At 41.2% G+C, this 13,008-nt stretch overlaps 1 protein-coding gene across 4 annotated transcripts in view; it reads right to left on the reverse strand.

Annotated features, from left to right (window-relative positions):
* KIT (KIT proto-oncogene, receptor tyrosine kinase) overlaps nt 1-13,008 on the reverse strand; it is an 80,296-nt gene that overhangs the window by 34,454 nt on the left and 32,834 nt on the right. For 2 of the 4 annotated variants that reach the window (XM_070396549.1, XM_070396532.1), the window contains exons 2-5: nt 11,113-11,382; nt 6,998-7,279; nt 5,779-5,915; nt 1,513-1,681 (exon numbers count right to left, since the gene is read on the reverse strand). In XM_070396549.1, the coding sequence (XP_070252650.1) occupies nt 1,513-1,681; nt 5,779-5,915; nt 6,998-7,279; nt 11,113-11,382 (858 nt within the window). Of the gene's footprint in view, nt 1-1,512; nt 1,685-5,778; nt 5,916-6,997; nt 7,280-11,112; nt 11,383-13,008 lie in introns of all 4 variants that reach the window. The other 2 variants (XM_070396540.1, XM_070396524.1) reach the window with 1 other exon arrangement.

A 13,008-nucleotide genomic window follows, 5' to 3' on the forward strand; every position in this document is an offset into this window, starting at 1 on the left:
CTGAAGCTGATATATCAACATGCTCCCTAATCAACTTAGCAAATTAGCACTTACTGAGTTTAATATTTTAAAAGCATAGCCTTCTATTCAAATTAATAAATGGTTCACAATCACACTTAGGGACAGAGTAGTACTCTTTCTCTGTGCTGACTCTATATAATTGCAACCCAAGTGTCTTTTCCATGTTCAGTCTGGAGAAACCCTTTCAATTACAACATGGGCAGAAATACCAAAATTATATGAGATCATTGTGGGACAAATCACAGACTTCTACCATTGCTACATAAGTTATTGAAGAAATATGGGGAGAAAGGAAAAAAATGAAAACAGATATGGCATCGTTTTATTACTGCTGGATGAAGAATGTCTCCACGCTACAAGTACTTCATCAAAGTCAAGCACTAAAAAAAAGTTGCATTAAAAAGACAAGAAAATAGATTAAATTCAAACAATACTCAAAAGACAAAAAATGTGTAAATGAGGTAATTTTACAATAATTATTATTTTCCATAAATCAAAACATCAAATACTTCACTACACTCTGTTCTCTTTAAGTAGATGCTTGGAAAAATACATATTTACTGAGATTTCTAGGGTAGGGAAGAAAAGGCTAAACCAATGTGTGTATCAGATATGATGGGGTTAGGGGAACAGGTTACCATGTTCCAGTTTATGCTCTGTAGAACCAGTGACCCATGTCCCTGTGACCTCCTTTCTGAGGGTTCATGCAACAGCCGCTAAGGATGGAGAATAGGGTGAGGTGAGGTAAGGTGGGGTGGGGTGGGGTGGGAAGGAGAAGCCCAATTCATCCCTTCCTGCTACAAATGAGCTAGAGCCGTGGTCGGCAAACTGCGGCTCTCGAGCCACATGCGGCTCTTTGGCCCCTTGAGTGTGGCTCTTCCTAAGCCTTAGGAGTGCCCTAATTAAGTTAATAACAATGTACCTACCTATATAGTTTAAGTTAAAAAAATTTGGCTCTCAAAAGAAATTTCAATCGTTGTACTGTTGATATTTGGCTTTGCTGACTAATGAGTTTGGCAACCACTGAGCTAGAGCCATGAGTGATAAAACAATAAACCAAAAGGCTGAGGAGTTCTACCAAAAGATTCTGAGAAAAAAAAAACTTTGTTTTAAGCATTTTCATTCCTCGACAGAGAAATTCTACCTCCATTTCCAAACTCAAGTCATTCAGCAAGGACAAGAATTTTTGAAAAAGCTCAGTTTATACTTCATTTGTTTTTTGGGGGGAGGGGTGGGTAGCACAGAGAATGAAAGGTTTGAACAACTTCAGTTACAGCTTTCCACTTCCCTCTACTAAACAGGTAGAATTTGCTTTTTTGCTCTAGTTGGAAGAGGCTACCATGATCATTTTCATTCATTCATCATTCATTCATTCAGTAATGATGAGAATTTCTAAGAATCTGTTCAACATTCCATTTACATAAAAAGGAAATCAGTAATTTCTTCTTTCACTACTGCCAGTAATTTATACATTCCCATAGAGACACTCACCTACTACTTCCAAGGTTGTTGTGACATTTGCTGATCCAAAAGTATTATTGGCGTAACACATGAACACTCCAGAATCATTCACTCTTGCTGAGCTGATAGTCAGCCTATCCTGACGTACAAAATTGAAGTCACCCTGATGCCAGCTATTGCTCTTTACCTGTGCTTTAGTCTGCTGGTTTCAGAAGGAGAGAAAAAAAAAAATCAAAGATTACCATAAACTTTATATTCAGGATCTCTCCTAGATAAATTAAAAATAGCAGCAATTAACTTCTCCATATTAGCATTCATTATACACTACTTAAGTAAGAATAATAAAGCATCATGACAAGTCTGTCATTGGAACACTTCATATTACAGGATTATATTGAGAGATAGTCATTATTAATGATTGGGAAAAACATGAAAATTCATTTCTTAATAACCACAGCCTACATCATTCCAAATTCTCTGCAGTGCTAAATATTTTTAACAGTGCCAAATCTTAGAAGTCACCATATAAGAAATATTGCAGGATACTGATATTGTATATTGAGTCAGCATACTTATGTCGATATTTCCTATTATGTATTTTTTATTCTATATTCCAGTGATTGAAAGAAACAGATTGCTAATAAAAATAACGTTCTGTTTTATTAGCATGTAGGTTATGTTCATGCATAAAAAGAGAACCACAATGTCTACAACTAACTTGAAAATTCACCCTACAATTTTTACCAAGCAGAATTTTGGCAACTCTCATCAAAGGGAGATCTGAGGTACGTAATACACATAAGACCACGCCCCAACTTATTTAAGCATTAGCTGAAGAGAAAATGTGAATTTACCCTTGTGATATCACCATCCCACTCTTACTATTAGTCTGAAGACAAGACATGGGGAGATTTCTTGTGTGGGAAATGTCGTGGGAAAAAAACAAACTATAGCCGTTCTCTGAAAAGATTAAAAGGAGCAGCATATAGCTTTCTGCCTTCCCAAATTTCCTGAAATGTGACACATTCCTATTACAATGGAAAAAATAACAACAACTAAAATAGAAAGTAAATAGGAGCTGATATTGACATGGAAGGAGATCAAGGGTGATTCGCTGGCCAGGCCCCAGTGAAGCGCTCAGCATCTGACCATTCTGACAGTCCTGTAAATCAGAACGACCCTCTGGCAAGCAACTTGGCAGCATGTTCATACCCCCTGATCACTCCAGCAAATTTATCTCAAGGAAATAACTGAACAAAAACCAAAAGCTCCAAGATGTTTACTGTAGTAAAAACTCAGATGAACTAAGTGTATACCAGGCATAAAAGTTATGAATACGTGAAAACAAGAAAATGTTTCCATCACTTAAAAAACATAAATTGAGTGTAACTTAAAACTGCAACCATATGATAATACATATGTGTGGGGACAGAAAGAAAAGAAATACAAAAAATGCAGGCAATATAGCATTTTATAAGAACTAGCCAATTTGGAATACTGAACACTTCAAAAGAAATCATCCAAATTGAGTTGTGTCTAAAATATAAAATAATGTTGAAGCCAATATGAAAAAAATAATGTAAAATAGCCCATTAGTAATTTTATGTTAATAACATGATAAAAATATTTTCAATATATTGGGTCTAATAAAATATATTATTAAAATCATTAATTTTACTTTTTTACTCTTTGTCATGTGCCTCCTAGAAAATTTAAAATTACACCGGAGGCTCCCATTGTATTTCCATGGCACAGCACTACTATATACAATGGTGGCATTATACCTATTTCTCTTTCTCATGTTAGGGTAGTTCTGGAAAGTTTCTTACATTAAAATAAGCACACATAAATGCTGACTGCCAACGTTGAATGTTTTGAGTAAAAAGAAAAGAAACCTTTTTGTTAACAAATTGTGAGATCCTGGACAAGTCCAGAATAGCACCAGTCCTTTGTTTCTAAAAGGGACTGAGGGAACAAGGGTTTTTAAAGGCCTCTCTAGTTAGGAGCACTGGGTAGATTTAAAAATACTCCCTTCCAAGAGATTCTTCTGGTAATTAATTGGCAGACATCTGCCACTTCACTGCGTAAGATCAGTTGTTAAGAAAATGCAATAGCAAGGTGAAGTGACATTTTCTCTAACCTTTCCCAGTCCATCATGTCACAGTCTTCTCCTCTGCAAAGGCAGAGTGACAATGGACAGATAATATACCATGTTCCAGATTTCAGGTATCTTCCTTGTAGTTCTTACAAGAGCCCAAGAGTCTGCCTTTGGGAGCTACAGAGGGACACTGAACATGTGAGTGCCAGAAGGAATGACTTGGACATAAAAGATGCATGTCATCACATACCCCAAAGTATGATCTGCGACAGTATCCATAATTGTGGATACTGTCGAAGATCATAATCAAAAGCAAGTAAAAATACAAGGATTTGCAAGCATTAGAAAAGCTAACCAAGATTTACAAGTGCTGAATAAACTTCAGAGTCTCTCACATTTTAAAACAAAACAACTGCAAAAACTCTAAAACCGTTTACCCTAAATTTCATTGCAAGCTAAACGTACTCTAAATGGTTAATCAAATACTATAGATTTTAAAGAAAATTTGATAGCGCCAACAGTGCTAAGTATTCCAAATTAAGCCGAAGGATATCAATAAAAGATTCATAGATGAACCTTGGCACAGAGCCATGAGCCCCATCTGCAAGTCACACATTACATATTGCTGGCACGTGATTTGGTTTTCCTTAACCCTTGGAGGTGCGCACACTGGGATTTCCCCAAAGAGCTCCCAACACTGAAGGCTTATCTACCAGTGCCAGTGGATTAATTGGGAAAGGCATGCAGGGCCTCTGGGAAAAATGGTTCAGAGCAAAACTGCCTGGGGCGATTTAATTTCTCCTCTCAAAAAGGCTAATTTTCAAGTTATGCTGAAGCTCAAATACACACACAGTCTAAACTGTTCTCTCATCTGAAATCAAGAATTATAAAAAGCCAATTAATAGAGGATTGTGTTCAGGAAGGTTAGTCGAAAGTCCATACATAAGCTATTGTTTTTATTAAATTACATGATATGGAAACTAAAACTTATTTCTCTGAGCCACTGGTTTGAAAAACCAAGTCCACAGGACAATCCACTCTTCTAGTCTATGGCAGGCTTCATTTAGCAAGGTACCATCCATCACAGGTCCACATGAATACCATCATGATGCTCTGCATTATGCTAATCACCATGGTTACTTGTTTAGCAAAGAATTCTTTTAAAAGGCATAAAATTGCCATTGTTGAATACAGGGCATAATGAGGAAGAAGAGAAACAGGAGAAACATGTAGCCTTTCTTTTTTCCAATATGATGCATACATAGGTTCTGGGGGGGAAAAAAATCACTGTGACAACTAACTACCTAGACGGCCAAGATTATTCAAACAAAAATTACTGAAAACTCGGTCAATGAAAACTGTAAACAAAATATTAGGGAAATTAGACATTTTAAAGACCCTGCTATTAATATGAGTATTTAGAGAGGGGGGAAAAAACTTCAAATATAACTGGCTAAAATTTATTTCATTTTAAGTTATACCTAACATAGTAATCTGACATATAGTAGACATTCAATATGCATTTGTTAAATGAATGAGAACTTAAACCTGTTCAAATGTTTCAGATTAAAGATAACCATTTTATTAATAGCAACTAAAACAAATAGAAAACCATTAGCAACTTGATCTCAGGTAACCAGCCTCAAAGGAGGAAATCAGAGCCATACAAAAAGAAACCCATCTCTCAAATGGATAAGCCACTTTGCGAGGGAGAGAAGAGCTTCCTGGTAAATATCTGAGATGAATTATTCTTTTTAAATATGGAAGGGAAAAAAACTGGCAGCTCTTCCCAATGTTTTAAATAATCTGGCCTGAAGAGTATCAATCACAGCCTTGAAAATCAAGGTATTTATGCAGTTAACCATTAGTTTTGTGTGTTTTTTACTTTCCCTGACTAAAGTTATTCAAAGAAACAGCATGAAGCAATAACATAATCCTGAAGTTATCTTGTAGATGATCTAAAACAAATGTACAAAATGACATGTACTTTTTACCAATAATAAATGCACACAGCCACATATGGTGTTATGAAAGGGGAAGATATGCATCTGCACACACTCCCAGACAGTCCCCGCCTCAGACAGACACGCCAGCTGAGCCATCCCCCAGGACAATTAATAGACTTTAAAAAAACCGTGAAAATCTCTCACATGCAGAGAATGATATATTGAGAAAAATGAAGGAAACAATTCACTCACCTGGCTGTTTTCCTTTATCCACATTGAGTCCACGGAACTAGACACATCCTTTATGGAGCAGGTCACTGTGAATTCTTCCCCTTCCCTAAGAAGATAGCTTGATTTGGACACTGTCACAACTGGTACAGCTCTGATGGCTAGAATGAAAAGAGACATGGCCCTCAAATAATGCGTCCTATCAGAACGTGGCATTTTTACTTACCATTTTTCCTCAAATGCACACAGCTTCTTTTGGCATCTTTGAAGTAAAAATATGAAGTATGGTGCTAACTGATCTATATTACTTGCATATCTAAAGACATCAACAATGTAACCACGCATCATCCTTTATTTATATTGAGTGGGGAAAACAGAAGTGTCTACTCTGAGATCATACCGCTCCTGGTCAATGTTACTTCGAAACAGGTAGAAGCCCAGGCGAGGTGACACAGCTTTCATCTTCATCTCACACAACCCTGACGGTTTCATGAGGATGTGACCTACAACTAATTATATGCTTCTAGCCAAACAGGCATCTTTCCCATGTGTTGTAAAAATAGTACCTTGCTCGTTTGTGAAAATCCCAGGTCTTAAATAATCAAATTTTCCCTTAATCCCACAGTGAGCATACTTTTTCAAAAGCCTTAATAAAAACTATTCAAGAGCTGATTGCCAACTGGTGTTGAGTGAGATGGCCTCTGAAATACAAAAATCTAGATCTCTACCTGCAACCAAAATAATGTATCTAATGTCACAATGAGAATGAGGGTCCATAGTTAGTTGGTACTTTCCTTCTCGGATTAGGAATAGTTTGAGAATGCATTAACGTTAAATAGCTGAGGAGAAAGCTGGCCCATATATCAATAGTAAAGAAGGGAGTGAAAAATGTGTACGCTAATCTTTTCGAACAGTGTAACTAAAGCTTCCCAGTGGGTTTCTCCTGGAAAGAACACTTCACGCAATTATGAAATTGGCATGTCCTAAAGTCAATAGGTTTTATGACTGTCCCCAGTATGGTCTAAATGCCAATCTCTGGGAGACACACCCGGCTGGAGGCAGTCATGGGCTGGTCCCCTGGGGAATAAAGAATTCACAAGCCGCTGACATTACTTCAAGTTGGGGGAATTAAAGAGCCAGCTGCCAGACTGACTATGCTAAGATGGACCACTGAGAAGAGAGAAGTCCTCTTTCGATCAACGGGTGCTCCGGCTCCCAGAAGGAAGTCATCAAGGGCCCGTACCTGCCCTCACTTTCAGGGTGAATTTCTTCGACAACACTGACTTTCCCTCCCTGTCCGCAGAGCAGTGCAAGCAGAGCCGGTGGTACTCGCGCTTCACGTTTCTGATGGTGATGCCAGCCTTGGGATCAGCGACGAACGTCAAGTCCTTGGGAAGAGGTTTCCCCTCGCAGCCCGTGAGGGAGTAATTGGTCACATCCGGGTCAGTCAGAGGGCAGCGGACCAGTGTGTCATTGCCTTCTTTCCCATATAGGGACAAGCCCATCAGGAAAAGCTTTGCAGGATCTGTGACATAAAAAAAAAAATCAGTGAATCTGGTCACAGGCACCGAAAAACACTTTTCAAAGATCGAAAACATTACCTTTCCTAACAACCATTCCCAGTGGATCAAATGGCTGCTGAATTTTTTTCTTTGCAGGCAAAAGTAGGATTTACCCAAATAACACTAACAAGTAAGAGTTAATGTTTATTAAACACTTTCCATGTGTAGGACACTAAGCTTGGACCATTACACACCATAATTTCATTTAACTCTCAAAATACCCCTAAATGATGGGCACTATCATTATCCCCCTTTTATAGATGAAGAAACTAAAGGCTCAAAAAAGTGATTCTCCTAAAATGTTGTGGCCTGGAAATGGCTGGGCAGAAGTCAAACCCAGCTCTGACCGAGACCAAAATGTGTGCACTGATATTTTATCATAACCATCACTCTTTCTCTGCAAGCTGTCTGTTAACACCCATTAGGGTCAGGGGAAGGTGTCCTTCCTCTAACCCATCTGGGAGGGCCCTTTCCAGATTCCCAGTCTCCAGGATCTTTTGGCTTCTGAATAGAATCTAGAAAACTACCAGCCGACCACCCGGGTACCAATAACATGGGGGCCTCACTCAATTCAAACTCCTTAAGTTAAGTATAACTTTTGGAAATAAAATAATTTCAAACACACAAGGGGAGTGTTTCAGGAATACTGTAGCAAATACTTTACTGTCTAAATCAGAACCCTTATGAGTGAAAGGGGGTCGGATGGACTGGGAAAGCCTCAGGCAGACTGGGACCCCCTACAAGCAAAGACAAACCTCATTCTGTATCCACCATATGCTGCCACCCTTTGCCGTGTACAGATAATATAGATACATGGTCGGGCCAACAGATTTGTGTTTTATTATCTTTCCAATCTGGAAATTAGATGGTCCACAAAAATCAATTTAATATAACTGAAATATACGTCTTACCATTTAATTTTGACCAATTTTGAAAAAGAGTTTCCTAAGATGAATTATGTAGCTCTCAGCCTTTCACTTATTTTGTGAATAAATTACTTCATGGTGGGTGAACAATGGTCTAAGGCCAGAGTTGGTCATTTTTCCATCTACTCTTTCTCAGCTGCTTGAGTCTGGTCCTTACAACAGTGCCCCGATTTTCTACATTGCTGTGACCTCGATTATGTAAGTATCCAAACTTCTTAAGTCAGTAATAATTAAGTCTAGTTCTAAGTTATGGAGGACAACTTCCCCCGTACAGAAAATTGGTGAGTTCTGTGAGACTGATTTGACTAACTCAGCAGTTTTCCCCTTTTAGTCAGTTGTCTACCCATCCTATTAGTAAGCAGAATGCTTATTACCACCTGGAAAACACAGAGAACCTCTGTCAAAGAACAGGGCACAGGTTGGGCTCAACAGCCATGGAGCTGTGTCCTGAGGCCGAGCTGTGGCCTATCAGTGTGGACTCCGTTCAGCCATCCAACTAGGAAAGACAACATACAAACTAAGGGGAGGCAGAGTCAATTTCATGGCACCCTTTATGGCGACCATGTGAGTCATCTTATTTAACCCTGATAAAGCTAGAATGTGCACGATTCTGTCTCCCTAATGACAATTAGGTAAAGAAGACAGAGTAGGTCAGTGATCGGCAAACTCATTAGTCAACAGAGCCAAATATCAATAGTACAACGACTGAAATTTCTTTTGAGAGCCAAACTTTTTTTTTTTTTTTAATATTTTCATAATTTTTATTTCTTAAAGTATTACAAAGAGTATTACATATGACTCCTTTTTTCCCTCCCTTGACATTCCCCCGGCCCCTACCCCCCGCCCCCCCCCGCCCCGTGTCTTGTGTCCATTGGTTAATCTTATATGCATGCATATAAGTCCTTCAGTTGGTCTCTTAATCCCCCCCCCAGCCCTCCCCAGGCTTCCCACTGTAGTTTAACATTCTGTTCAATGTTGCTCTGCTTCTGTATCTACCCCTGTTCATCAGTCCATACTGGTCCCCTTTATTTGTCCCAACCTCACTGGAGTAATCTCCACCTCACCAGGGCCGTCTGAGCCTCACCAGGGCCGTTTCAACCTCACCGGGGCCGTCCCTACCTCACGGTGGCCATTTCAACCTCACCGGGGTCGTCCCTACCTCACGGGGGCCGTTTCAACCTCACCGGGGTTGTCCCTACCACACCGGGGCCGTTTCAACCTCACCGGGGTTGTTCCTACCACACCGGGGCCGTTTCAACCTGACCAGGGTTGTCTCTACCTCACGGGGGCCGTTTCAACCTCACCGGGGTCGTCCCTACCTCACGGGGGCCGTTTCAACCTCACCGGGGTCGTCCCTACCTCACGGGGGCCGTATCAACCTCACTGGGGTTGTCCCTACCACACCGGGGCTGTTTCAACCTGACCGGGGTTGTCCCTACCACACCGGGGCCGTTTCGACCTGACCAGGGTCGTCCCTACCTCACGGGGGCCGTTTCAACCTCACCGGGGTCGTCCCTACCACACCGGGGCTGTTTCGACCTGACTGGGGTCGTCCCTACCTCACGGGGGCTGTTTCAACCTCACCGGGGTCGTCCCTACCTCACGGGGGCCGTTTCAACCTCACTGGGGTTGTCCCTACCACACCGGGAGAGCCAAACTTTTTAAACTTAAACTATATAGGTAGGTACATTGTTATTAACTTAATTAGGGTACTCCTAAGCTGGCCTTTGCTAAGAACATCCTCAATCTGATTGAAGTACGTTCGCTGAGGTCGACCCCTTCCAACTCTCCCATCCACACTCGTCTTGTATACTTGTTTCGCCCAGGCCGAAAACCAACTTCTGCGCTTGGGCCACAAAGTTTCAACTGCATTGTATGTGCGCGCCCGCACGTGGTATTTTGTGGAAGAGCCACACTCAAGGGGCCAAAGAGCCACATGTGGCTCGCGAGCCACGGTTTGCCGACCCCTGGAGTAGGTGATCTTATTAAATGTTGCAGGGAGGAACTGAGACTCTTGAGGTTGCTCAGGTTTATGATTTGGGATAAATGTATTCATTATTCTTCCACAATATCATGGATGAGGCCTCCTCCTCAGGCCTGTTTCAATGATAGCCCCACTCCAGGTACAGCCCAGGACTAGAAGTGGGCCTGTATGTCTCTTTATAACCTGGCTGTCTCTCTTAAGCTTCAAGTGCTGCAGTTTTTACATCAACACAAAAAGGTACTCACCTCCACCCCCACCCTCACTCCCCCAAACCTCCTTTTGACAAAGACACACAGCTGAATCACTGACTTCATCGCAGGAAATGAGTTACAGAAAACCCATGAACATATTTTTCTTTTGTTTCTAAGAGGTCACCATTTTTCAAATGAATCAACTGACATCTATTAAGAACCGAGGAAGGACATGGGGTGCTGTGCTGACTGAGTTATTTTTCTGAGTTTATCGCTTAAAAGTGGGTCAGTTCTCTTCAAGTGTTGGTCTTGTGGAGGCCTTTGGAGACCTTTAGTTCCCTGAAGCGTTTTTTACTAAGTGGGAGTATCTGTGATCTCAAGGCATTAAAATGCAGCCTTCCCAAAGGGCCTAATTTATTCTCAGGGTTTACCCAGAGCACCGGGACAAACGGGCTGACCATATTGTAATCTCATTAGGAAGAGTGTCACAGCCTTGCAGACCTCCAGCTGGAATCATATCCAAAGCCACTAGGTATCAAAAGATGGAGAAACTAGCAAAGAAAAATTTGGTTTAGGCTTCCTCGATCCAGCCAGTAATGTTTTACCCACAGCTTAGTCATCGATATGTCATCCATAATTAAGAACAGGATATTAAGTTCTCTGAAGCACAGCATCAAAGAAAGCTGAGCATTTACCTCTAACAAACACATAAATGGAACTGCTTAAGCCATCCTCGTTGGTGCAAGTGTAGTTGCCTGTATTGGTGGCCTCTGCTTTCTCCGTGACCCATTCATTGTGTGTTTTCTCACTCAGCTGACCCAGGGTCTCAAAAGTCCATTTGACAAATCCTGGATCGGTGCAGAGCAGCCTAATCTCGTCGCCAACACTGACTATTAACTCTGATTTTGCTGGATGGATGGATGGTGCAGACAGTTCCCCTGGACTCACAGATGGTTGAGAAGAGCCTGCCAAGAAAAATGGGAATTGTGTTGAGTATGATTTTTTTCCCTTGGCGAAATAAAGCATCTCTTCCAATATTGATTTTCATCTTCTGTGTACAATAAAAATAGGACAAAGCTGCCCTGCTATTTATAGGCAGAAAGAGTTCTGTTTAAAGTTTAAGTTCCTCTAGAAAATTAAGTTATTTTCTGCAACCCTCAATTAATCCTGAGGTAACACTTGGTGTTACAAGCCAAGACTTGCTGGATGCCAAGACCTTCTCTGGGTCAAACATACAGCTGGGTCAAGTTTCCTTTCTGAATATGGGCCACTGCAATGATGCTAACACTCGGATCCCCGGCTGAACAACAAAAAACAAAATCCCACACTGTAAACAAGCAACCATTGGCTTGTCACTCTTTTTGGCAAAATGCACATGACCATGACATAGCTTGGCTTTTTCTTAAAGCTCTGTGAATTCAGTTATTTCTATGTAGTTCCCCTTATATGGTGATAGTCATCAAAAGGAGAACCGTTTACAAGTTTGAAACAATAAGGCAGAAAATAAAAATGCCATTTTAAAGATCAGACCGTGAGATATTTCATGGCAAATGTTGGGTTGCAGACTAAATCAACCTAATGTCTAGATAGGTTTCTTTGGTAGGAAAGTAGTTTAAAGATGGAAACTTCAGACTCTGAACATGAAGCCTGAACCTTAGAAAATTCACAGCAGCCGATTCACTCATCCATTCATGCACCTGTTGCATAAATGCAAACATCTGTTCATTAATTGTGCTCTCGTGATCTGCAGAAGCACCGTGCCAGGTGCTGGGACAAAGTCCATGGAAGTGTGACATGTGGTCCCTACAGGTGGGCCTAACTCCAGTGCTTCAACACACTGCTCAAGTGTCAGAATAAGTGAAACATAGCTATAAGCTGAAGAAAAAGTAAGAAATGGGCTGGACCTTGACAATATCAAGAGGAGGCAGAAGAGAACACAGTGGAGACCATGTGAGGTAAGATTAAGCCGGCTAAGTAGGATGGAACCAGATCATCCAGAGCTCTGGACATCTGGTATATACACGTGGAATGTACCTCAGAGACCATGTAGAGTCCCCACAGGTTTCTCAGTAGATAAATGACATGCACAGGGAGATATCAAACATCACCTCGATTCAAGGAGATCGGTGGAAAGCTCTGGTCCTCAGGGAGGCAAAAGCGATAAGGACCTACATTAACGATTTAAGACTCAAGAGGAAGATGAAATATACTGTCAGAGGAGAACACATTCATGGTTCTAGTGCAATTAAAAACACAAAAGGTTGAGTCATGGGTGACCTGGATGAGGGAGAGAGAAGAAAAGGCCCCTGGGTGTGGTGGGCTAGGCAAGAGAAAAACAGAACACCCTGGGGGCGGGGAAGGGCTTTCATCACTTCTGCAGGTTCTTGGAGGAAATGGCTCATGTGCAGAGTATGTGTGTCCCCTCCACACACATACAAGGCTGGAGACAACCAACCAGAGCTCTGAAGGAGGAGTTAAAGCCATCCAAGTCTAAGGTGGAGAAAGGGGCTGGAGGAAGGTAAAGGCAGCAAGAGGAAGCCATACCAGGAAACCCTCTGCAAGTTCAGGATGGCTGGGGCAGGGAGATGGAG

Source organism: Myotis yumanensis, unplaced genomic scaffold (assembly GCF_028538775.1).
Source record: "Myotis yumanensis isolate MYYU_CA2020_CCGP unplaced genomic scaffold, mMyoYum1.0.hap1 SCAF_1, whole genome shotgun sequence".
Classification (NCBI taxonomy): Eukaryota; Metazoa; Chordata; class Mammalia; order Chiroptera; family Vespertilionidae; genus Myotis; species Myotis yumanensis.